The sequence below is a fragment of the Rhodofomes roseus genome (genome assembly GCF_022264815.1).
Source record: "Rhodofomes roseus strain CIRM-BRFM 1785 chromosome Unknown C8Q71scaffold_9, whole genome shotgun sequence".
NCBI lineage: Eukaryota > Fungi > Basidiomycota > Agaricomycetes > Polyporales > Fomitopsidaceae > Rhodofomes > Rhodofomes roseus.
In genome coordinates, this window is record NW_025952965.1 from 106,573 (window position 1) to 129,760 (window position 23,188).

Genomic DNA, 23,188 nt, shown 5'->3' on the forward strand with positions numbered 1-23,188 from the left:
GACGCGCATGTACATACGCTGCCTATGCAAGTCCATCGCTCCAGCTCTACTCACGCCAACAAATATTGTTTACATGGCAGATAACCAAAATGCATTCCAGTAGCGATACAGCAGGATAGCAAGTATAACTCATATCGAGTACACGGAACGTCCCAGCGCGAACGATACGTACGGCTATTAACTACGCGATCACAACAGCAGGTGCGCCTTGGCCAGCATGAGTACAAAGGTAATATATACAACAAAGGAAAATTGCCGATATCGCTACAGAGCGTACATCACCAGATTTGCGGCGCAGGCGGCAAATAGTCGTTCGGCAATAGGAATGCATCCATACCATTCTGCATGACGGAGCCGCCACCCAGGGTTTGGTCAGACAGCCACACCGGAAGCTGCTCGTTGGCCGTCGTATCGAATCCACGCCATATGAGATCTATGCTTGGGTCCGCGTTCGGGGCATACTGTGTCATGGGTTGAGAGTACCCAATTTGCATTTGACCCATGGCGGTTTGACCTGGATGGTTCGAATACGACGCATCATATGTGGACGACGCGGGTTGCTGGCTCGGCGCAGAACCCATCGACTCGTGGCTGTAACTCGCGTTACTATGTGACCGCGGACGAGCGGTCCGCGGCGAGCGAGAAGTGGAGGCAGAGCGTTTCCGGAAACGCTTCAACATTAGCTGCAACGTAAGCGCATAACGCCGCCCAGGCACTAAAATAGGTTGCATTAGCACGCTCGTACCCAGTCAATGAAGCCACGAACCTTCAGCGAGAAGCATGGCAAGACGTTCCACCGTCGTACGCACTTCCTGCAAATCGTACTGATCGGGGCTGCAAGCAGTCAGCCAATAAGCATATACTATGAGTCCATTGTACACGCACAATAGCCGTGCCAAGCGCAACAAAAATGAGGCGGAAAAAGTTGCAGTTGCATGGGTATAATGCACAGCTAGGACAGAATATCAGCGAATGGTCTACATCGCGGAGAGACAACATACCATATTTCATGCCTTCTCGGTATGCAGGGGAATTGACAGTGATATCGAGTACCTGCCGTCCTATCTGGATAGACCTGATGGCCAAGTCGCGCTGAGCAGCAGGTATTCTGAGAACGTCTTCTGGACTGTCGACACCTCTGAGGGCCGTGGCATTGTGGTATAGCTCGGCATGAAGATGCTGTATCTGCAGACTCTGACGATAGAAAGCTACGGCATTCTGAGTAACTATCCTGTGCTGCGATCAACACGCGAATACTTACCAGCGTCCTCATACTTCCGCGAAAAGGCCTGATCCCACGTAGCGTACCAGTTGCGGAATTCCATGTCAGCTTCGCGCAGGACATTGAACGTGATGTCATCGACGGGCTTGTCGAACAGCGGCGATAGATTGTTGTTGACCCGTTCTCGGATAGCCATGAGTTCAACGGTAGAGACCAGCCGCATGTCGTCCTCGATGGCAAGCGGGTGCTGCAACAAGTGCCGACATTGCCAGATACTTTCATCATCCTTGAGGATCGACGGCCTACCCGTCCCGTAGGACATCCTGGTACAATGTCGGTATGCATACGCGTGTCGACCAAGCTCGTGACGTACTGATGTTCGAAGAGATACAAGCAAAACCAGGTTCTGGCAGCGATTACCAGCTGGCGATCCTTCGGCGAGTCAGATGCCTTGTTGGCCTTCATTCTCTTCAGCAACTCGGGCCAGGCCTTGTGCATCGCTAGAATAACGTCAATATTCGCATACATGATAACAGCGGTGTGGGACCTACACAACTCCATGGCCATACGTACTGCGTGTCCTCCGCTCAACCAACCGTTATCTGACCATCCGGACACAAGAACTATAGCGGCATACGTAAGTGCTGGTGATACGGTAGAATGCCTGAACTGACTACTCACTCATCGCTTGTACAGCTTCTTGTCGGGTCACAGGTGAAAACAGGGTAGCACAAGATATGGCCTGCACTTCTTCCTGGCATTTGAGGAAGGTTTCGCTCGGCTTGCCTGTGAGCCATCCATTCAGGCAGGGCCATGTACCGCATTGAGTATCGCTTACCTCCTCCGTCTCGTACTTGCGCTGCAACCATACAAATACAATCCACGGCAAATGGCGAGCGTTCATGGAGGGCTTCGAAGGTATCCACATTGGCATCAAATATGGGTAAGAACGTAGAGCAGCCGTGGTAGAATCTACTTTGCACGTCAGATAGGTATTCGCGGGAGAAAGCTCCTACTTACATCCGGAATAGTTCTCGAGCTTCTGACTCCGGTATGATCTTCTTTGTGACAACTGTAGATACATCGTGAGCTCCGTGGACACAGCGACAGATGAGATCATTACCATCAGGGAAAGTGGCAAACCTAGGCTGTTTATGGGTAACTTTTCGCCGCTTCGGTGGTCGAGGCTGACGCGGGTCCGGTGACGGGGTTCGCGCGCGACTCGGAGGCTCGCTCACCTCACCCCCGTTCTCCTGTCGTAATAGATGTGATGGTCAGGACATCGACACCAGTAATTAAATGCGCTGCGTCATTACCTTAGCGGCTCGCTGGATGGCGACGTCGGCCAGGCCACGCAAGACTTCCCAGGGCGCTACTAGGCCAGACGCAGGAAGTTCCCCGTCATCGTCTTCGACGTCAGAGGAGTCCGCGCTGGTGACATTTGAGGTGGGTGCAGCCCTCTTCGACCCGACCGTGGCTTCCTGACCGTTGGCAGTTCGGTGGACTTGCCGCGAGCCTTCGCCCGGGTTGTATCGCACGGAGGAAACATTCGGAGGCTGACTCCGGGGTGGGCCCATGGTTTCTATGCTTGATATGCTTGAGAAAGGTGGAAGAGTAGTTCCCTGTGCGGACATACGGTGTGTAGGCGGATTCGGGGGCGGGTACATCATACTGCTAGAGCTTGAGAGCTGCGAGTTGTGGGCATCGTGTTGGCTAACAGGACGGCGACCTGTCGCCCCCAATGAAGGGCTCCGATAATGGGTGGGCGTCGGATCGCGATTTGGCCGATGAGCAGTTGAATTCATCGTGGCGGACATAGGCCCAGAACCGTGAGTCATCGCCCCGTTACTTGAAGGCGACGTCGGTCCAGCATGTGAGGTATCCAACATGAGCTGCGGAGGATGTTGTACTGTGGTAGGTGTTGAAACGCTCGGAGACCCCATAGATAGGGCGCTCGGTGACTGATGTACGAACGCCGGAAACGATGGGGACCGGGAATGGAAGGGAGGGCCCCCGCGAAGATGAGAAGCAATTTCCAGTAATGTGTTCTGAATTGCGGTTTGAGTCTGACGTATATCCGCGACGTGGGCCTCAAGGCTCCGTATACGTCTGGACAGGATTATTGAGGACAAGCGACGTTGGAGAACTCGTTACTTACTCTAAGCCCGCTTCACCCGTAAGACTAGCTTCCCTCTGTGGCTTCTCGAATAGACACTCCAGGCCTGCGTGTCTACATCTTCGACAGGGCGGATTCTCTGCACCTTCGCACCTCATCTTCTGCTTCCGGCAAGCATTCTGGAGCGGGATTATAACGGATGAACGCACACATGCTTGCAGTCACTTACACAGGCACCTGCGGGTTATCGAAAGTCATGTCAGACACGGCTGCATCTAATAGTCACATGCGTAACGTACGGGGTACTCGATTGAGGGTCCGGACACTAGGCTTCGTGTCGCCCTTCGGGGTGCCCTTGGAATCGGACGCGTCCCCATCGTCTTGTTTCTTGATGGAGGTGCTACCGCCATTGTGGTCCATCGTGAGAGGGATGGTGTCGAAAGCAGAGTAGACGGTCGTAGCCGCTGTCTGCAAGGACAATCAGGGCAGCGGGAGGAGAGAGCAGCAAAGTCGGTCGGGGTGATTGGATGAGAAGGGCGAAGGCATCAGTCCGCTGCTTCGCGCTCGCAAACAAGGACAAGCGAGACATATATGGACATTAGACGCGCTGACATGCTGACCGTGACCACCTCGTCGGGCGACACACTGGCACACGTTCCTTCCTCTCCCCCGAGAGCCCCCGTGGATCGCATTCGGGCACGTCTCACGTTCAGGGTACACACAGAACACTAAAATTTCTCGAGGTGCTAACCAGCCCGAGTTCTTCCACTTGCTTTCCAGGCTTCGCGATCGCAAGGAGGCAGAAACCTAGCGTGCTCCGACAGCCTAACCCGTAGGGCGTGTGCCCAGTATGCGACGCTAGCTTGACAGACGGACCTATGTGGATGGTCGAATCTCGTGCTTCCGCTAGCCCGCGCCAAGGTACGCCCGACGTCTGCTCCGGTCCAAACATCCTCACCCTTCCGGTCGTACTATCATGAAATGTCTTAGGACAATCAAAACTCTAAGACGCAGTGCTACTTCGAAGCATCGCTATATCGGACCTCCGCTCTTATGAAGTCTTCTGCTTCTTGGTCTCACTGTCATGTGCCTCAACTTTCCAAGTCTTAGACGCACTAATGCGGTACAGCCCCTTGCACCATCACAGGGAGATAAATGCTCAAGATGATCTCTTCGAAACCCGCACGGAATTTGCGCGTTGACAGCTTGCGCAACACGAGCGCAATCGTGGTTTTGCGATATGCTCGGCCGAGACTGAATAGGCTTTGAAGCAAGGTCGTCCGATATTGTCAATCAATCAACGCTCTATGGGGTCTATGAGGGTCCGGCCTTCCCGAAATCTCGAGCGCAGATGCTGCCTATCTCACGTTCACAATTCAACGTGAGATCTTGAGAGACGGAACGACAAGACGATCTCCACTTCAGGCCGTTAGCCCGGACTCTTTGGTTATCTGTAGATCGTCGCTACTCTATTTTCCTACTCTGCCCATAGCAAAGCTATCAAGATACTACGCGCACACGGAAGCGAATGCCTGTTTGCAGGTTGTGCTTGGCTTGTATACCTCCCGAGTACTTCATGAATCACATATTTCACTGTGTCAGACTAGGCCAGACTACAACGTGGTTTCCAAATGCGGCCAATCCAGTCTCGATCATCAACTCGGCAAGCAATAGACGCCTGTGTTTGGGATACATTCAGCGCGCGAGCGCCGGGGCAGTGTATTCTCTTCTCTCCGTACAGCTCATCTCGCTGTACAGAGTCTGACTCTTCTTCTTTCTGCAGTCCAAGGTTCCTTGCTGATCTGTTCTAGCCCTTGCTATCTCATTTTTCATTCACCATGATGCTCACATCCCTGGCATCCAATCTCATTAGGTGCATATGAAATCCGCGAGTGCTCGTGTGCCGTTGGTGACGACAGTTGAGCTAACATGGGCACGCTTTCTAGTGCTTGGTTTTCTCTTCTTCTGCCTTCCTACGGAACATGGAAGTCTCTCGCACACCGCCCTGTCTCCGAACCCGAGTTGGAACGCTGGGCGATGTATTGGTCCGTCATGGGCGCTTTTATCGCGTTTGAGCACGTCGCAGAGTGGTTCGTCAGCTGGTGAGTGAGATGTCTCACATAGTAATGTCGAGTGCTTTCTGACGTGTCATTCAGGCTTCCATTCTACTGGGAAGCAAAAATCCTGGTGCTCTTGTACCTGTCTCTGCCTCAGACGCAGGTAAATCCGTTCACACATTCCACGTGCGAAGAATATCCACTGACGAGTGGTGCTACACAGGGTTCTACATGGGTGTTCCAGATGTTCGTGCACCCGTACCTTAGCAAGAACGAGGCGAACATAGATGCCAGCATCGCCGCTGCGAAGGCCAACATCGTTGCCTTCATTCAGAGCCGCTTCGCTACGCTTTGGCAGAGCTTCGTCGATGCTGCTACCAAGGCGGCCGCCAACGCTGGTGCCCAGCCGCAGGGGCAGTCTGGCGCTCCTCCGACGAGTCCCATCGACATGGCCAGGGGACTCTGGAGCGCGTATGGGCCAGCCCTGATGAACGGTCTCCAGGCGCCTGCGGCTGCTGCGAACCATCAACGTCCGGTCCCAGCACACGCGTATTCAGCGGCCTCGATCTCCTCTCAGTCCTCAGGGTCGAGTTCTGCAGCCTCGTCTTCGTATTCCTCTGAGCCGCCGGCGTACCCAGAGTCCGAGCCTTACAAGATCTAACCAGCGAAAGGCCTCCGCTCCGCCTGGAGGCACGAGTTAGTGAATCCGAAAGGAATGGACGAAAGATGCCAGGGTATCTGATTGTGTTATATATTACAAATCGTACACAGCAGGATCTGTCCGTTTCCCGAAACCCAAAGACTATGTTTATGGTCCGTGTATGAATCACCTTCGCCGTTTGGCGTCTTTCTTCGACAGATACACGCAACTGACGAAGCGCACCTTGCTTCGTAGCCACGGTAGGATGTCCGTCTCTACGGACGGACACCCGTCCACAATGAGGGTATTTATTTGCGCCTGTTGTAAACATTCGGATTGCGTTGGCGCGACGTCCGTCGTATCGTCGTCGGTGGTACTGGGCAGCCGGGCCTTCACCAGTTCCATGAGTGGTCCGCTCTTGACGTCGGGACAGTGGGAGAAGTTGACGTGTCTGAGCGACGGACACAACAGCGAGGGCGCGCTTGCACGATCCTGCCCACCGTTTTCTCCGTCATCGCCTGCGGGAGCAGGCTTCGGCGGCTGAGATAGAGCATGCAAGACTGCATTCGCCTGGTTGCCCCCGAGGTACGTTAGCTCCAGCACCTCGAGCCCCTCCGCTTGGCGGAGCAAGTCGATGACACAGCCCGCCGAGACAGCGCATAGGGTTATCCTGAGCTCTCGCAGGCTCTTCCCAGCACCACTGGCGATCAAGTGCTGCAGCGACGTGTCGATTGAATGCACACCCCGGGAGATGGTCAGGGACTGCAGAGTTGATAGCTGGAGTAAGGGGAACATGAAGCTCATGGCGAAATCGTGGAATTCGATCTCGAGTCGCTCCAGGTGAGGGAGATGCACCGGTGGTTGCCCGCGGTCGGGAGCGCGATGGTAGACGAAGTCCATGATACTCAAGGTCAACGAACGCAGACGTGTATGTGCGCGTAAGAAGTCCGAAATGGCGCTGAGCGGGATATCGACTAGGGGGCCTTTGAAAGCGAAGTGTTCGAGGTTGGGGAAGTATGCGATAAGGGAGGCCCAGTCGAATACGGTGAAATAGACAGAGAGGGAACGTGTTGCCATGGTGGGGTCTGTCCAAAGCCATGATACAGGGCGCGCCTCTGTGCGGTTGTCGACTTCTAGGACGTCCAGTTTGCGGAGGATGTCACTAGTGAGGTTCGGCAAACGCTTCCGGACTGCGCTGATCGGGAAGTCCGCAAGACGTAGAGTGCGCAGTGACTCCAGAGAAAGGTCCTGCAGCTCGTCGAGGGCCCACGGCGTCCCCTTCAGGCTCTCCCGGAGGGTTAGGTGGACTATCCTCCCCCTCGACCGGGTTCTCCACACCTTCGCTTTCTTGACTGGGTTCTGTTTCGAGAGAACAACGTCGTTCCACAAGCGAGGGGTATTGGTGATGGTCAGTCGCCAGTTCTTGCAGACCTGCGCAAGTACGACGACTCGGGCGTGATCCTCCGCCAATGCGGAAGCGAAGATGTCCGATGCAAGCTCCAAGGGAAGCTTCCCAAAGTGGTACGAAGTCCTCGAGACACGCTCGCGCTGCTCATCGACCGCATCAAGTATCTGACTTCGCAGTGCCTCTAGTTCCCCACGCCTCTTGCGGTCATCCGCGCCCACGCGTTCTAGGGCAAGTTTAAGCATATGGAGAGCGTTGTCGTACTTTCTGATTTTGAAGAACAGGCGTGCAGAGCGAGCGTAGCCCTACAGCTGGGTTAGACAGAGCAAAGTAGGATGTGGCGATAGATCCGCACCTGCCATCGCTGGGGCGCGAGGTCGATGACTCTCTTCGAGTCTCGGAGCGCATCCCTTGTCTTGCCAAGTTTCTCCTTGACCGCCGCACAAGAGTCATACAGGGTGTACTCGTCCGGCTCGAGAGTGAGTGCCTGGTGCACCACATTGACAGCTTAGCAAGGCCGCATAACTCTGCGGACTACATGACCTACCTCCGCAAACAATGCCAATGCATCGTCCAACTGTCCGGCGCGGAACATGGCGATCCCTTTGTGAAATAGCTGCTTCCAGGAAGACATAGATACGAAAGGATCGTGCGCGGTGCCGGCGAGACCAGCGACAATGGGCTGAAGCGAGGGACGGGTGGTGGCACGACTCGAGGCGGACGCGGACGCGGACTCGGCCACGCGCTCGCGTTCGATCGCCTCCCGAAATCTCGATCGCCCTGTGTGACCGTGACGCGCCTCGCCGGACCTGCACACACACCGACTCGCCGCCGAGCGAGGCCGCCTCCGAAGCCGTCCCACCTACGCAGCAACGAGGCTACGCTGCCTTGCATGTCCTGGCCGCCGCAGTCATGACCGCCGCGGACGGCTACAGCACCCTTCAGCTCTGCCTTGCGTGGGCCATCGTCGTCTGGTACATCGCCCTGTGGTCTCTGGGACTCCTGGGCTGTCGTGCTGCGTGCGTCTCACCCTATTGTCTCCCGCCTAACGTGCTGACTCCCTCCGAAGGCGCAGAAGGTACAGGAATCGACGACCATCTCCACTCGCATCCGCAGACGCGTCCGCTGTGCCTGGTGTATCCATATTACGACCTCTGAAAGGGCTCGATACGAACCTGTACGAAAACCTGGAATCCACATTCACTCAAGACTACCCAAACTACGAAATCTTCCTCTGCGTGGCAGACGAGAATGACCAGGCACTACCAATTGTGCGCGATCTCATGGCAAAGTATCCGAATGTGAATGCACGTCTAATGATAGGTGGGTGTCATAGCCTTGGGAGCGTGGAAGACCACTGGCGTTACATCCACTGACGTTACGTCAGGCGAAGAACTCGTAGGAGTCAATCCTAAAATAAACAATCTCATGCGTTCCTACCGAGCTGCGGCGAATGATATTCTCTGGGTACTCGACTCCAACGTCATGGTCGCCCCAGGCACTCTGGCTCATTCAGTAGAAGCCCTCGACGGACCCGCCGACCTACCATCGTCGCGTCGACGGATCGCCCTAGTACACCATGTACCATTCGCTTGGTCGAGCGAGTACGCGCTGGGTTCACGTATTGAAGAAGCCTTCCTCGATACAAATCACGCCAAGATGTACATCGCTATCAATACTGTAGCTATCGACAGCTGCGTCATGGGCAAATCGAACCTTTACCGCCGCTCGGATCTGGAACGCGTGGATGGCTCACTCAAACCTATTGCCAACGCGGCAGAAGGGGGCAGTCAACCTGGGCCGAAGGGGCTCGCCGCCTTTGGCCGCTTCCTTGCCGAAGACAACATGATCGCCGCTGCTCTATGGCACGAGCTTGGGTTGCGGCATGAACTGTCATGCGATGTGGCGAGGAATGCGGTTGGCAATATGAGCCTAGCTGACTACATTTGGCGTCGTGTGCGATGGATCAGAGTTAGGAAGCACATGGTCCTTGCCGCAACATTAGTTGAACCCTTCACGGAGTCCTTCATGGCGGGCAGCCTCGCAGCGATTGGCTTGCGCTACCTATTCGGCATCACGCCTTGGCTGTTCCTACCTCTTCACTTCATTCTATGGCTTCTCGTGGATTTGGACGTCTGCGACTCGTTATCCGGGCAACGTGCCCCACTGCAAGCTCGGTTGGCTTTCATCGGCGCATGGTCCGCGAGGGAATCGTTGGCCTTCCCCATATGGGTCTTCGCTGTTTTTGGGAGCGAAGTGGAGTGGAGAGGGAGGCGGTACCAGGTGTTGCGGAATGGCGAGGTCAAGCTAGCACACAGTGAAGGGAATGGTTGGTTTGGGATGGGTAGCAGGACGTCTAGTCGCGGATACGAGCCTCTCGAAGTTTCACAATGATCACACCAGACCTCAACGGCAGTTCAGCTATAACCTCACGCCGCGACTTTTCGACTCGCGCTTGTTGAGGCGATGGCTAAATGACCTCGGACCTCTTGGGCAGGCCCTACTAGTAGTAGTGATAACCCCGAACCTGCCGTATTGATGGACGGCACATCTGCATGCCACTATTTGCATCTGAACGTGTATGACCTCGACGAGAGTATCTTCGCAGCATGTAGAGTAGCGTCGGCAATGTTGAGTAGCGTACAATCAATACGTCATGGATGTGAGTACGACCAAAACAGGCAAACATCGGGCGTCAAAGCCTTTGGGCAACACGTCCAAACAGTACTTCCACTCATGTGAGCTGCTACCATATACAGCCCCAGCGTTGCCGGTGATCGAGCACTTCACGCGGGGTTCTGCTCTTCAAAGCGACGAGGCCTATACTCGTTCTTGTCTACTTCATCCTGGGTCCCTTTACTCCTCCCGAGGTCTACGGCCCAGTTAGCGGATGTCTGACTATGATTCGACCCGACAGCGGATTACATCCTCTGTCTTTGCCAAGCTTAGCGCGTCCGGCCAACAGGAGGAGTATGTAGCTCACCTCAAGATCTGGGAGGAGGAAGGGGATGGCTCCAGGAAGTCAAGATATATCATCTTGTCACGTATGTCTTTGCCTGTGTTTCGTCGTGCCGGTCATGACCAGGCAACGTAGAGTCACCCGATGGTGGATCCATTCATAAATCCAAGTCCAACCAGAACGGCACCTTCTCTGTCGGAAAGACATGGCAAGTCACAGAGCTCAGAGGTGTTGAGGTGATCAATGTACGTGCCTCGTAATTACAATATCTGCCAGTGGGTTAATGCTGCTCGACTGCATCGTAGCCCATTAACTTCAATATCACCATTACAAGAACCTATCGGTGGCAGACAGAGAATCCGAAGGAGCAGCTGAACTTCATAGCCGCATTGATTCAGCTATTCCACACCGTGACGCAGGGCTCTCAACCGCTCAACATCAGAGGCTTCAATATCTCCGCTGCCGCTGCCGCTTCTAGTACGTGACTAGCTTTGCTATACAATCAACGCATTCAATGGAACGCGACAGCACCAAGACCTCAGCCAATAGACCCCGGAAATGTTAGGCGAATGGAGCGCGCTCCTACGCCACCTAACGGTACCCCACTACCACCCGCGTCACCTAGGAGACCCGTTGCGAACGATCGTACAAATGGACATGCGCGGAATAGTAGTCGCAGTCAACGTTTTGATGATTCTCCTTCGCCTGCCGCGAACACGCCGCCAAGGTCGCGTCGGGCAGCAACCCCTGCGCAGTCCGAGTTTTCGGACTCTCCGTCTCGTCCTCCGCCGGTAGTTGTCGGCACTGAACGGCCGGGAACACCTTCTCGCACTCGACCTGGAACACCATCATCACAGACTTCAACTATTCCGCCTGCGCTGCGAGCCGGAGTTCATGCAAGGAGAACATCAAATGTTGCCTCTACCGCCAGCGCGGGATCGTCCATGCTGGCTGTTGCTGGTGCTGCACCATACCGCTCAGCAACTCCACCAGCTGCGAATGGAGCAGTCAAGCGTGCTACCCCCCAGGCCCCTCCAATCAGTATCCCTACCAGATACAATGGGGTTTACGCAAATGGAACGTTGGGCGTGCCCGACGGGTCATCATCCTCTCAACCGTCACCTATGTCAACATATCCATCGACGCCGGACAACCTTTCCGTTCCCTTACCTGAACAAAGTCTCCCTCTCCGGAAAAAGCCCTCGCGGACTCCGACTATGGATCCCGACACTGGTCAGCCGCGCCGCGAGCAAAACGCTCGTGTATCCTTCTATGATCCTCCCAATCAGGCCACGCTCAACCAGCTGCTGTCCGGTGATGTTGTTATGTACGAGTCCATCGATGACGAAGGCGAGAGCACCCGGGTCATGGAGGACACGACAGCACAAGCCACACTGGACAGCATGGAGGAGATGCTGGAGGGTTACGAGTGGGCTACAGACGACATCATGGGTCGAAGGTCGATGACAGGTGCGGCCGACCGGATGGAAGCACGACTACTGGACGAGTTGATGGCATTAGACAAGGTATGGCAAACAGCTTGTGTCGCAACCGTCACCTTAGAGTGAGCGTTCATGTAGGCGAACATACACTCGTTCATCGAGTCTGATGATCGGGTGAATATCGTTCTAAAATTCCTCGAGGACGCGATATCGGAGCTCGACAGTATGGACAGTGTCATATCCTCGTACAAGATCCACTTGAACGTGCGTGATCCGTCCTCCGTTCCAGCTCTCCGAGCTGACCGCGCTACTGCAGGCTGTCAATGAGGATATCGGCTTCATCCAGTCACAGAACCGTGGTCTACAGGTGCAAATACAAAATCAACGAGCGCTTACTAATGAGCTCGAAGAGTTGCTGGTGCGTCTACCGAAATCTGGGTTACTTGGCCGAGGCATGCTGACATTCTACGAAGCAAACTGTTCATGTGGATAAGGAAGCTCTGCTCGCCCTGACACAGGAGTCGTTAGAGAAGCCAGCAAGCATACAACGACTGGAGGGTGCTGCAACAGAACTCTACAAGGCCCTTCAAGCGAGCAAGGATCGCGGTAAGTGAGCATCTGAGCATTGCTCGACAAGCGTTGACACTTGTGCAGACATGGCGGCTACGTTCGAGCGGCTCGATGAGTACAGGACGCACAATGCACACTTCTGCAAGCGCGTCCTCGAGTACTTGACCTTCATGATCACTGCCCAGGTAAGATCACGGGTCATGTTCAATGAGTGATCTCATGACGCTGTGTGCTAGGCCAAGATGCTCTTGGGTGACACCGATGGTGTGGTGAAATCTCCGCAAGGCAGACCATCCTTGATGAACCATCGAACTATGGAGACGTATCTCGGTCGTTATGGTGGCCTACTCCTGTATCTCAAAGAGATGGATGAGGGCGTGTACGCGAAACTTTGTGCCGTGCGTCAAATCGGCTTGTTCTCGTGCAAGTTGCTTGACTTTCCTTCATCCTCTAAAGGCCTATTTCGCCGCTGCTAGTGGCCTTCACAACACGCAAGTACGAGCACTCCTCAGCACCTGCAGTTCCATGATCAAGGAGACCGCTGACGATGACGCGGAAGGTATGTGTTTGATACCGACTACATGGCCATGTCGCTCAACGTTAACCAGGGTTCGGTGGGATTACGCCAACAACGACATCCTCCAAGGCTGCATCTGGCTTGCGTAGAGCTGGTACCATCGCACGGTCACCTCTAGAAGGGCGCAGAGGAAAGAAAGAACGGCCAGATGGCGATATGACAGCGGCTGACGTGAGTAAATTCTTCTTCCACAATGACGATAGAATTTCACGATACGCCAGGCCTTGTCACTTGTCCTCGAAGAAATCGCTTCTATCATATATCACGAGGAAGAGTTCATTGCCGACTTCTTGCAGATCAACGACGCAGGTCTCACGTTCGCCGATTACATGGGCCTCGAGAACTACTTCCGTCGTCAGGCTGCGAGATTCGCTGGCCTCAGTCAAGCGACCCTGAAGCTCATGCGGGGTGCCCTGGACTTGATTTTTGGATTCCTCCCCACTGAACTCAAGGCATGGCTGGATGGCGCCATGAGCAAGGACGGTCTGTAAGTCAGACAAAGGTCCCTCGCGTCGACCTATCTGACCAGATCAACACAAGGCAAATCATAGGCATCGTCGTGGCTCTGGAGAGGTTCCTTGGCGAAGCCGAAGAGCGAGGCAATGCATTCGTGCTAAGCTTGTTGGAGAAGCAGCATGTCCGTCTGAAAGGTCTGTTTGAACGTCGGGTGGTAAGTCACATAACCATGCCTCCGTTAGGTACAGTCGTAACAGTCGTAACAATAGAACGAGCAAATCAAGACAATAGAGGACATGAGGCTCACAAGCAAGAAACGCAACGGAGTTGCCCCATTCATCAAATACTTCCCTGTCTACATCGGGCGCGTGGAAACACAGCTCATCGGTGCAGATACTCTTGAGATACGCCAAACTGTCGATCAGGCCTACGACAAGATCGTACAGTCAATGTTTGACGCGCTGAAGCACATGGCAAAGTTGGACGGAGAGGGCGAAGACAAAGGCCAGCTGAACTACCATGTCATTCTCATAGGTGAGTTACACATCGCGCGGTCATTCTGCTGCGCGCCCTAAACGGTACATTGTCAGAGAACATGCATTACTTCGTCGCGGAGGTCTCCCTACTTCAATTAGGCTCAGTCGCGACCTTCTTGAAACGAGCAGAGGCCATTTATGAGGAAAACCTGAACGCATATGTGAAGATAGTGCTGAGACGACCGTTCTTCAAGCTCATCGTAAGCTGTCACGGATTACGGGCCTACGAACGATTCACTGATCTTGGTGACAGGATTACTTCGAGGGTATTGAGCGTGTCTTGAAGACCACAGCGCCATCGGAGGTCCCGTCCAACAGCAGTTATTCCAAGTCCGCGTTGAAGAAGGTCGTCAAGGAGTACAACTCGAAGGACGTACGGAAGCATATCGACTCTCTCTTCAAGAGGGTCGAGAAGCACTTCACGGAGGCCTCAGAAAAGGCTACGTCCGAAGACGTCAGCACAGGCATTGCCTCGGGGACTGTCATGGTCGGCGTGTGGAAGGCGTGCGAAGACGAATTGCTCAGGATCACGGATTTGTTCGTGAAGAGGATTGACCAGTGCTACAAGGACATGGGCGTCAGCCTGGAGTACAGTGCAGGCGATGTTCAGGCCGCCTTCAAGAGACATCGTGTAGCTGCTTAGCTATCTATCTGACTTATTTATGCGTTGAAGGAGGTGTAACATATATGGATCATGTTAAATACCCAGCAGTTGTATGTATAGACAAACAATAGCATCTTTTCGTGTCTGACGGCGGAGCGTCCGAATGCTTGAAGATTGGAGCAGCAGCAGCTGAAGATAATGCACACATTACATAATCTTCAGCCACGTTGCGCGCTCGAGCCTCGGTTGAGAAAGGTTGAGAAGGACATCGACTCGGACCGTGACGGTGATTCACCGCGGCGACACTATCGACGTTCACGTTCACCTCTTGAGTTATGCATCGAGGTTAAGGTAAGTAGTAGTTTGTACCTACTATGCGCGCCATCGACTGATGAGTAGTAGTCGCTCTTTACATGTCCTACCCGAGGTCCGTTTACACGACTGTACGATGTAACTGAACTCAAGCCGTTGAATCGGTCGTGTCCAGTCGCATTCTTGGGTGTCACTTATAGCCTCAATGCAACCGGTGAACATTGATGGTCAAATATTGGTATGTTTCTGGTGTGCCCGTATCATGAATGTATCTAAGCAGTGCATTCTCAGGACGCGGTAGTCTTGCAGAACCAGAGATTCAAGCAAGAGCTACAGTATGCACACAGCCGAGTGCAGGAGCTGGAACAAATGTTGTCCGCAAAGACCATTGAGAACATCCAGCTTTTGATGGAGAATGAAGATATCATGGCTGCCCTTGAACTTGCCAATACCAAGGATATGATGAACAATGACATATGTAGCAGGCATGCTGCACAGGAGACAGAACTCAGGGAGGAGATCCAGAGGCTCAAATTTCAGCTTGCAGAGTTACAGGCAACCCACTTGAAGCCAATTTCCATACCCAGTCCAGCACAGGACTCTACTCCAGAACTGGACTCTGGTCTGTACTATGTCTGCCAGCATGTGGACATTTCGCAGTCCAGTATGTGTCATGCAACATTCAATTCACCTGAGGTATGGGGTCTTACACATTGTGACAATCAACATTTTTCATGCCATCTACAGGAGGTGATAGATCATGCCTTGCATGAACATTACCATGAACTTCTCAACTTAATATGACAATGTCCATTGTTTCAATCATCCACAAAGTGTTGTAAGTATCACCAGAACATCTAAGCAGTGCTACTGAACAGATAGAGCACAGATAATATGTGGGGTGCCAATGATCAAAATCAGGCCGAGATCGTGCATTGGATTGTATTTTTCTACTGGAGATCTATGTATCAATATCTTGTATTCCTAGTGATCTAGGAAAGCATTACTAGTTGTGACTCGATGTAACTGTAATAGGAGGGATCAGATCCTCTGCCGCGGACATGCGGACACATCCAATTCCAAACCGTGTCCCATTCGGACAGCCCCAATATGCTACTACGACTCACTGATCAACGAGCTCGTGCAGTGCGAACAACTGCACGGTGTTCTTCCATGCCTTCTCCGTCACCTTCTCGAATGGCACACCATCGTTCAGCCTGTGTATCACCCACGCCACGCCCCCGGTCGCACACGGCTCGTTGCGTCCCTTCACTGGCTTCCCGTACACGAAGGCTTCCGGCTTCGTTGCAGGCGGAAAATATAGCGCGTTGAGAGACGGCGGGAGGGAAGCGAGGTGTTGTTTCGATGCGTGCGTCGATGTCATCGAGCACCAGGGCGCGTCTGCGGAGGGTGGAGTGTCAAGCAGCGAAGGAACGGCGTCGAGACACAACTGACCTGTCTCAAGCATCAGTTTCTCAGGGCGGATCATTTTGGACGCGGCAAGGTTCTCTGGGGTCTTGAGGGAGCATCCATTCACCCTAGCGGGTGGACATGAGGTGGCGTGGACAGGCAACATCAGTCGGCAACGTACCCTATGTGAAAGCCCATGCCCATCTTCCACCCTTCGGTCAACGCGAGTTCTTCCGTCAAGAGCAGAGCCTCACCAGTTCTGTGACCTCTTCCGCTGATCCTGTGAAGCTATGTACGACGCCGCCATTCGCCCCAACAGCTCTTCCTCCATCTTCGCCAAAACCCTCTTCTCGGAGGATCCGCACGAAGTCGGCATGCGCCGCTCGGGAATGGAGGAACAATGGCAGGTGGTATTTCTTCGCTAGAGCGAGCTGCGATCCTAAGTTGACAGAACAGACGTTCGGATGGTGAATTGCTATGCTTCCAATGCGTACTCACGAAAATGTCTCCGCTGAACGTCCGGTAAGGCGAAATGCGTCCTGTCATAATCTGTTGCCGTTCATTGTCTCGCGTTGACTGCCTATGACGCTCCGACGCACCTAGTCCACACTCTCCAATAGCGACAACCCTTCCCTTTCCCTTGAGATTCTGTCCAATGAGTTGATCCAGTGCAGCCAGGTACGCGTCCGGTCCGCCCCTGAAGTCATCGAATTGCTTCGAACGCGTCGGATGGCAGCCTACGGTGGCGTAGAACCCTAGCTGCTTCGCGAGCTCCAATGCTTCCCTGGACTCGTGCAGGCTCCCGCCAGTAATGATCATCGACTTCACCCCTGCGGCACGAGAGCGCTCGAGCATGGCTTCGAGGTCATCTGAAAACGATGACTCGGATCCGTCAAGTATATCTAGACGCGGTGCTCGGGTTGAAGAGATATTTACCGTCGTGTTTCCGCCTGCCATGGTGATACCCTCTGAATACGGGATCTGTCAGGTTCACTGGGAGCACTGTATCAGCCGCACGACTTGAAAGAACCAGAGGTGTACCTACCGCCAATGTCTGACCATCAATGCGAGTCAATATGTTCCGCTCAGAGGATGAACCGTCGCCGTAGGACGTAGATCTTACCGATGTACCTGAAGTTGCCCCTCACCTCTTGAGTCGGTTTGGCGGAGATAACTGTGACTGGCATATTGAGTACAGCGCGAGTATGTATGTGTTGTTGAGTTGTTTGGAATACTCGTGCACTGAACGGAGGGTTTGAATATCTAAGACGAGACAGTGGCAATGGCCAGTATCCGGTCAAATGAGGGTTTCTGATGGTCCAGGTACAGGGCCGCTTGCTCATGCACCTACAAGGTGAATCCTCAGAGTTCGGATGTTGCTGACTCGTGAGACGTACTGCAAACGAGTTCAGGTTGGGTCGAACGCGCCTGCGGCTTTGCTGCGCAGGGCAGTGAAGTGGCTGAAGACGACCGCGTCCAATCTCGATCTGGCGATCGTGCAAGCGCCCATTCATCGGTGCGGAGCATCGGCTTGCTTGCCCGCATATTAGCGCGACGCACACGGCGAGCTGCAGGCTGCTCCAAAATATTCAGGACATTTCTTCACGACGAATGTGGTCTTTCTGACCTGTCTCTGACCGCCTGACACTGGCCTTGGCATACCCAGACCCGAAGACGGATCTCCTGACGCGCCTGGCAGTCGCCTGGCCCGGTATCACATGAGTCTGGGAGCCATTCACACATGCGGGGGATACTGTCGGCGAGGCTGTCATCGCCGACCCCCTTCCACTCGACGAACGCCTAAGTACGCGTCCAGTCCGACGCCAGCTTATCTTTCCCCTTGTACAAAGTAGCCTGAGGCTGCCATATCGACCAGTCCATCTCTTGCTGTTACCGATTCCTCGCAATCGCCATGGCTATGGAACGCGTGAAGCAGCTGGTGTCGCACATGTCTGGCACGTCCAGGGGCGTCGCTGCATTGGAGCGCAAGAGCCCAGACGACGTGGTCATCACGCTGGCTATCCGTTCGCCCTTGTGCAAGGCCAAAGGCGGAGGATTCGCGTATACAAAGTGAGTTAGCGTCCATGGCCAGACCCGTGGCTGTCTGACCTCATCCCGTCCCAGGAGCGACGAGCTCCTGACGGAAATATTCAAGGTACGCGTGTTGGCTGCGTACTACTGTCAGTATGATTGACGTTGGAGGGATGTCTGGTCACAGAAAGTTATCGACCACTCAAAGGTCGACCCCAAGCTAATCGGAGACATCACCGTCGGGACTGTCCTGTCCCCCGCCGCCACCTATGAAGCTCGGTGTGCCGCCCTTGTCGCTGGGATACCAGAGTCTGTGCCGATCCAGACGGTCAACCGCTTCTGTTCGTCCGGTCTCATGGCGGTGACGGACATCTCGAACAAGATTCGGGTCGGACAAATTGAGGTTGGTCTGGCCATTGGCTTCGAGAGCATGTCACAAAAGTGCGTTTCCCACGTCGCTCCCGACATCAGATGAAGATGAAAGTCTAAAATGCGGCGTTGACAGTCCGGACAACGGTGCTCCAGTGTACAGTGACGCAGTCAAGGCGCATACGGCGGCCTATGAGGCAACTTTGCCCATGGGCTGGACTTCCGAGAATGTAGCCGGTGACTTTGGCATCTCGCGTGAAGACATGGACGAGTGGGCAGCCATTTCGTTCCAGCGTGCCGAGAAGGCAGACAAGGCGGGGTACTTCGAAAAGGAGATTGTGCCCATCACCGCGTACGGCAAGCCAGACCCAGAGACAGGCAAGCGCGAGCCGAAAGTGGTCGCCAAGGACGACGGGATTAGGCCGGGGACGACCAAGGAGAAGCTTTTAAAGGTTCGCGCGGCGTTCCCTCAGTGGAAGCCTTCGAATACCACAGGCGGGAATGCGAGTCAGATCACGGACGGGGCGGCTGCAGTCATGCTCATGACGAGGAGGAAGGCGGAAGAGCTGGGATTGTCGATTATAGCCAAGCATGTCACCACCGCAGTGACCGGTCTGGCACCGCGGGTGATGGGCATCGGTCCGTCAATTGCTATTCCCATGGTGCTCGAACAGGCCGGTATTACGAAAGAAGACGTTGACATTTTTGAGGTGGGTGTTCTGAACGCGAATTGTGGACGAGTGACTGACGCTACTGTTTGTATTAGGTCAACGAGGCTTTTGCGTCCATGATGGTGTACTGCATCCGGACAGTAGGCCTTGATCCCGAGAAGGTGAATGTAAACGGCGGTGCGATTGCGCTCGGACATCCTCTAGATGAGTATCTAGCTTCGTGCGCTCCGCTCGGACACGCTAGCTAATTCTGCCTCTGTGTATCTACGCTGTACCGGCGCGCGACAAATTGCCACAGGACTCAACGAACTATCGAGGCGAAAAGGCAAGGTTAGTGTTCAGCGTTCTCATGGATGATGTGCGTTGTTCATCACGGCGGCCGCTGCAGATCTTGGTGACCTCGATGTGCATTGGGACCGGCATGGGTGCCGCAGGTGTGTTTGTCGGCGAGCAGTGATGGTGGGAGACTGGTGGCTATTAATTCTTCGCCAGCCCTTGACGACGTATGCATGTATTCATCCTTCTGCGTATTTCTGGATCTGTGTGCCAGTGTCTCCGGTGTTCCGAGTTGTTCTGCTCAGTGCTATGAAGTCACCCATGGCGAGGTACGGCCGAATGTGGACCGAATTACGGCAACTGGCTGCAGCTGAGGAGGCAGCGAATGCGGCTAGCATGCCCGGCTGCATCACAGGAGCCGTGGCGTTCAGCTGGTGTCCAGTGAGGGCGAGGAGAGGCGTGTGCATGGCAGAGTGCCGGTGTGTGTGGCCGTGGCTGGCCGTGCCGAGAATAGACATGCCGAGCGGGGGCTGCCGGCGCCTGTTGAGAAATTGGCGCGTCTCGTGGGCGGCTTGGTATACAACCACATCCATCTCCCGGCCTCCTCGCCCCGTCGCGACTCCAGTCCGCCCCCTTCGCAGTCCCCACTGCCTGCCCCTCTTTTGTCTTCTCCCTCTCCCCCCCGCCATGGCGTACCAGTACACCCAGGCGGCGGAGAGCACTAGCCACCTCAAGTCTGCCACCCCGACCTCCTATCCCACCCCGTACGGCTCCGGCGACCCGTACTACAATGAGTCCTCCGGCTACATCGCACCGCCGCAGGCTGGGGCAAAGAAGGGCGGTGTCAGCAACTGGGTCAAGTTTGGCGTGCCCATCGCTATCATTGTGATCGTCGCTGCCGTCGTCGGCGGTGTCCTCGGTAGCAAGGCCCATAACAACGGATCAGCATCATCCGCCGCCGCCGTCACGGGCGCAGCAGCAGCCAGCTCTGCCGCCAGCGCGAAGGAGGACGTCGGTGTATTCGCGACTGGCACGAACAGCCTGTACATGCTTCCTCTCTACCCTTCGACGGTACGTCGCGCCGCGTCTTCTCTTCGGAGCTTCTTCCTGATTAGCATTAGACCAACTCTGCAGCCTTCTCTACACCCACATTCCAGGCACAGGCGTCCGGCCTTAGCTGGCCTACTGAGACATTCACCCCGTCCAGCCCGGCGCCCACCTCAGTCCGCCCTGACCGCCCTCGCATCATCGCACCCAAGTACAAGTGGGACGCTCTCCCGACGCTCATCCAGAACGAGCCCTACTTGAAGTACTGGAACGACTCGATTTTCGCCAATGCAACCGAGTACTACAATCAACCGGTCGTACCGTATTTCCTGGACAGTGGCAACGGTATCCTCGATGTCGCTCGTCAGATCAAGATGAGGATCAAGGCGTTTTCGTATGCATACCGCATGTCGAACAACACCAAGTGGGTTGATAGGGCATACAAGGAGTTACAGGTATGTTTTGTAGCAGTGAAGGCTAGTGCTGTAGCTCACCTTCGCGCGCTCGTGCAGAACGCCGCCGGAAACCTGACGGGCAGCTCGTTCGGTCCCGATAACTCGACTCGTTGGAACCCGATTCACTTCCTCGATACGGCGGAGATGGTCAATGCGTATGCGATTGCGTACGACTGGATGTATGATGCGTGGCTCGATGAGCAGAAGGCCAACATCATGTGGACCATGATCACCTACGGTCTCGACGCTGGTCTGGCCGCCTACGAGACAGGCGACCCGTTGTACTACGGCTGGTGGAACAAACAAACGCAGGGCAACTGGAACTGTGTTTGCAATGGCGGCTTGACGCTGGGTGCCCTCGCGATCATAGGCGATGACCCCACCGGTACCGCCGAACAGATCCTGGGCTACACAGTTCCCAACGCCCTCCTCAATTGTGCGCAGGGGCCCTCCTCCGACGGAACCTGGCAAGAGACTCCCAATTACTGGTACTTCGGTGTGACTGGTATGGCGGAGATGATCTCAGCACTCATGACGGCGACCGGTTCCGACTACGACATGCTTACCACGAACCCCGGTGTCGAGCTCACTGGTCAGTTCCATATGCATGTCACCGGCCCTGCATCGATGTTCGAGTGGGGTGACAACGGTGTCAACTTGTACTCGACCAACGCCAACGCCATGCTATTCTACGGCTCTGTCTTCAACCACCCCGAATACCAACTGTTCCAGCGCGACCAGCACGATGCACCCGAACCCTGGAGTATGTTCTGGTACGAGCCCTCCGTCTCCGGTGCATTCTGGGATGGCCTGCCTTTGGACGCGTTCTTCACCAACCACACCGACCAGTGGGCGTCGATGCGTTCCAGCTGGACGGACGAGAGCGCGCTCTACGTCGCGATGAAGGCGGGTACCCTGCAGGGCCACCAGACGCACAACGACCTCGACTGCGGTGACTTTGTGCTCGATGCCCTCGGCACGCGGTGGGCTGGAGAGCTCGGTGATGAGAACTACCTCGTCACTGGCTACTTCAGCAACGACGAGCAGGACAGTCAGCGCTGGCTGTACTACCGCAAGCGTACGGAGGGCCAAAATGCCATCCTCGTCGGTGGGGCCAACCAGCTAGTCACCGCTCAGCCTACGATCACCAACGGCACGGACGGTATCAAGCAGACGGGCGGTACTACCGTCTTCGACGTCCCTGATGGCTCCACAGCGTTCTTCACGGCTGATCTCGCGAGTGCCTATGCCAACGTGTAAGTCGTTTAAGCGCGCTTAACCTGCCTTCTGCTAACCTTCTATTCATAGTACGTCGTACCAGCGTGGTATCCGCACGCTCAACAGCAGGAAACAGGTGCTGCTGCAGGACGACATCACGGCGTCGGCGGGCATCCAATGGCGTATGCACACGAACGCGACTGTGACCAAGAACTCGAACGGTTTCTCGTTGCAGATCGGCAACGAAAAGCTCGAGATGACGATTCTCAGCCCGTCCACTGGCTACACTCTGAGCACGCAGACGCCTGCTTCAGGTCTTAGCACGGATCCTCCGCCGCCCGAGGGACAGGCGGATCTGCCGAACACTGGCGTGACGGTGATCATGATTGACCTCCCGGCAGGCGAGTATAGCTTGCAGGTGTTGTTCAGCCCGCAGTGGCCGGATCTGTCTTCGAGCGACTACACGACGTCGCCGCCGTCGGTGTCGGTGTCGGAGTGGTCACTGACGAGCCACGGCGAGAACGGGGCGAGCAACTGATGGAAAGGCACATACTACCGTATCTTTTCGTTCGCGTGGGCCAGGACCCTTTCATGACAGTGACGGACGCAGTTTTAGCATAATGTAGCGGTTCTAGTTATTTCGTCTCTACTACCTGGACGGTTCGTCTTCTGAATCGCATCTAAGTATACCTTCTGGCCAGCGTGCGAGTGAGAAGGATGCTGTTGCGCAGCGGGTGAGGCTGGCCGTGGGCTGCCTCGGCTAACATGCATGCGGCTGTGCGTGTCGGGAGGGAGCGCTGAAAGAAGCGCCTATT

The 23,188-nt window shown here is 54.9% G+C and overlaps 8 protein-coding genes across 8 annotated transcripts; 5 read left to right on the top strand and 3 right to left on the bottom strand.

The window, feature by feature from the left end:
* Positions 1-68: 68 nt before the first annotated feature.
* On the bottom strand, positions 69-3,910 carry C8Q71DRAFT_756232 (uncharacterized protein). The gene is made up of 15 exons (XM_047923584.1): positions 3,638-3,910; positions 3,568-3,575; positions 3,381-3,517; positions 2,539-3,331; positions 2,346-2,475; positions 2,243-2,294; positions 2,061-2,194; positions 1,904-2,008; positions 1,774-1,845; positions 1,596-1,722; positions 1,262-1,545; positions 1,002-1,208; positions 886-952; positions 767-834; positions 69-715 (listed from the first exon to the last, which is right to left on the bottom strand). The coding sequence occupies exons 1-15, from the start codon at positions 3,756-3,758 to the stop codon at positions 279-281; spliced, it is 2,742 nt and encodes a 913-aa protein (XP_047779126.1). The 5' UTR covers positions 3,759-3,910; the 3' UTR covers positions 69-278.
* A 1,357-nt stretch (positions 3,911-5,267) lies between these two features.
* C8Q71DRAFT_857291 (TB2/DP1, HVA22 family-domain-containing protein) lies at positions 5,268-6,056 on the top strand (the record flags this gene model as incomplete). Its single annotated transcript, XM_047927395.1, has 3 exons — positions 5,268-5,440; positions 5,495-5,558; positions 5,619-6,056. 3 exons carry the CDS (start codon positions 5,268-5,270, stop codon positions 6,054-6,056), a joined length of 675 nt encoding a protein of 224 aa, XP_047779127.1.
* Positions 6,057-6,221: 165 nt separating this feature from the next.
* On the bottom strand, positions 6,222-8,035 carry C8Q71DRAFT_857292 (uncharacterized protein; the record flags this gene model as incomplete). The annotated part of the gene is made up of 3 exons (XM_047927396.1): positions 6,222-7,745; positions 7,796-7,927; positions 7,988-8,035. 3 exons carry the CDS (start codon positions 8,033-8,035, stop codon positions 6,222-6,224), a joined length of 1,704 nt encoding a protein of 567 aa, XP_047779128.1.
* A 213-nt stretch (positions 8,036-8,248) lies between these two features.
* On the top strand, positions 8,249-10,113 carry C8Q71DRAFT_756237 (glycosyltransferase family 21 protein). The gene is made up of 3 exons (XM_047923585.1): positions 8,249-8,459; positions 8,510-8,763; positions 8,828-10,113. The coding sequence occupies exons 1-3, from the start codon at positions 8,353-8,355 to the stop codon at positions 9,832-9,834; spliced, it is 1,368 nt and encodes a 455-aa protein (XP_047779129.1). The 5' UTR covers positions 8,249-8,352; the 3' UTR covers positions 9,835-10,113.
* A 73-nt stretch (positions 10,114-10,186) lies between these two features.
* On the top strand, positions 10,187-14,732 carry C8Q71DRAFT_756241 (exocyst complex component Sec3-domain-containing protein). The gene is made up of 16 exons (XM_047923586.1): positions 10,187-10,484; positions 10,535-10,644; positions 10,705-10,876; positions 10,928-11,925; positions 11,980-12,105; positions 12,158-12,259; positions 12,315-12,447; positions 12,496-12,596; positions 12,648-12,809; positions 12,868-12,970; positions 13,020-13,159; positions 13,210-13,475; positions 13,529-13,658; positions 13,714-13,978; positions 14,035-14,180; positions 14,234-14,732. Exons 1-16 carry the CDS (start codon positions 10,331-10,333, stop codon positions 14,621-14,623), a joined length of 3,498 nt encoding a protein of 1,165 aa, XP_047779130.1. The 5' UTR covers positions 10,187-10,330; the 3' UTR covers positions 14,624-14,732.
* A 1,287-nt stretch (positions 14,733-16,019) lies between these two features.
* Positions 16,020-17,493, bottom strand: C8Q71DRAFT_706961 (uncharacterized protein; the record flags this gene model as incomplete). The annotated part of the gene is made up of 8 exons (XM_047920534.1): positions 16,020-16,297; positions 16,352-16,434; positions 16,488-16,510; positions 16,561-16,745; positions 16,805-16,855; positions 16,906-17,175; positions 17,243-17,299; positions 17,430-17,493. 8 exons carry the CDS (start codon positions 17,491-17,493, stop codon positions 16,020-16,022), a joined length of 1,011 nt encoding a protein of 336 aa, XP_047779131.1.
* A 569-nt stretch (positions 17,494-18,062) lies between these two features.
* C8Q71DRAFT_756256 (thiolase) lies at positions 18,063-19,931 on the top strand. Its single transcript, XM_047923587.1, has 7 exons — positions 18,063-18,376; positions 18,431-18,461; positions 18,525-18,778; positions 18,843-19,416; positions 19,473-19,581; positions 19,646-19,707; positions 19,766-19,931. The coding sequence occupies exons 1-7, from the start codon at positions 18,219-18,221 to the stop codon at positions 19,832-19,834; spliced, it is 1,257 nt and encodes a 418-aa protein (XP_047779132.1). The 5' UTR covers positions 18,063-18,218; the 3' UTR covers positions 19,835-19,931.
* A 278-nt stretch (positions 19,932-20,209) lies between these two features.
* On the top strand, positions 20,210-23,067 carry C8Q71DRAFT_808819 (chondroitin AC/alginate lyase). The gene is made up of 4 exons (XM_047926027.1): positions 20,210-20,724; positions 20,775-21,155; positions 21,213-22,411; positions 22,464-23,067. The coding sequence occupies exons 1-4, from the start codon at positions 20,341-20,343 to the stop codon at positions 22,909-22,911; spliced, it is 2,412 nt and encodes an 803-aa protein (XP_047779133.1). The 5' UTR covers positions 20,210-20,340; the 3' UTR covers positions 22,912-23,067.
* Positions 23,068-23,188: the final 121 nt, after the last annotated feature.

What these genes read in the sequence shown, in the direction of transcription:
- C8Q71DRAFT_756232 (XM_047923584.1), bottom strand. Translation starts at nt 3,758, where the DNA reads ATGGACCACAATGGCGGTAGCACCTCCATCAAGAAACAAGACGATGGG. An exon ending in ACGGGTGAAGCGGGCTTAGA is followed by an intron (nt 3,332 to 3,380) that starts GTAAGTAACGAG and finishes AATCCTGTCCAG; the next exon opens with ACGTATACGGAGCCTTGAGG. An exon ending in TTGTATCTCTTCGAACATCA is followed by an intron (nt 1,546 to 1,595) that starts GTACGTCACGAG and finishes ACATTGTACCAG; the next exon opens with GATGTCCTACGGGACGGGTA.
- C8Q71DRAFT_756237 (XM_047923585.1), top strand. Translation starts at nt 8,353, where the DNA reads ATGACCGCCGCGGACGGCTACAGCACCCTTCAGCTCTGCCTTGCGTGG. An exon ending in CTCCTGGGCTGTCGTGCTGC is followed by an intron (nt 8,460 to 8,509) that starts GTGCGTCTCACC and finishes CTCCCTCCGAAG; the next exon opens with GCGCAGAAGGTACAGGAATC. An exon ending in GAATGCACGTCTAATGATAG is followed by an intron (nt 8,764 to 8,827) that starts GTGGGTGTCATA and finishes ACGTTACGTCAG; the next exon opens with GCGAAGAACTCGTAGGAGTC.
- C8Q71DRAFT_756241 (XM_047923586.1), top strand. Translation starts at nt 10,331, where the DNA reads ATGTCTGACTATGATTCGACCCGACAGCGGATTACATCCTCTGTCTTT. An exon ending in TGTACGCGAAACTTTGTGCC is followed by an intron (nt 12,810 to 12,867) that starts GTGCGTCAAATC and finishes CATCCTCTAAAG; the next exon opens with GCCTATTTCGCCGCTGCTAG. An exon ending in GCCATGAGCAAGGACGGTCT is followed by an intron (nt 13,476 to 13,528) that starts GTAAGTCAGACA and finishes GATCAACACAAG; the next exon opens with GCAAATCATAGGCATCGTCG.
- C8Q71DRAFT_756256 (XM_047923587.1), top strand. Translation starts at nt 18,219, where the DNA reads ATGGCTATGGAACGCGTGAAGCAGCTGGTGTCGCACATGTCTGGCACG. An exon ending in TCCTGACGGAAATATTCAAG is followed by an intron (nt 18,462 to 18,524) that starts GTACGCGTGTTG and finishes GTCTGGTCACAG; the next exon opens with AAAGTTATCGACCACTCAAA. An exon ending in TTCGAGAGCATGTCACAAAA is followed by an intron (nt 18,779 to 18,842) that starts GTGCGTTTCCCA and finishes CGGCGTTGACAG; the next exon opens with TCCGGACAACGGTGCTCCAG.
- C8Q71DRAFT_808819 (XM_047926027.1), top strand. Translation starts at nt 20,341, where the DNA reads ATGGCGTACCAGTACACCCAGGCGGCGGAGAGCACTAGCCACCTCAAG. An exon ending in GGGCATACAAGGAGTTACAG is followed by an intron (nt 21,156 to 21,212) that starts GTATGTTTTGTA and finishes GCGCTCGTGCAG; the next exon opens with AACGCCGCCGGAAACCTGAC. An exon ending in GCGAGTGCCTATGCCAACGT is followed by an intron (nt 22,412 to 22,463) that starts GTAAGTCGTTTA and finishes TTCTATTCATAG; the next exon opens with TACGTCGTACCAGCGTGGTA.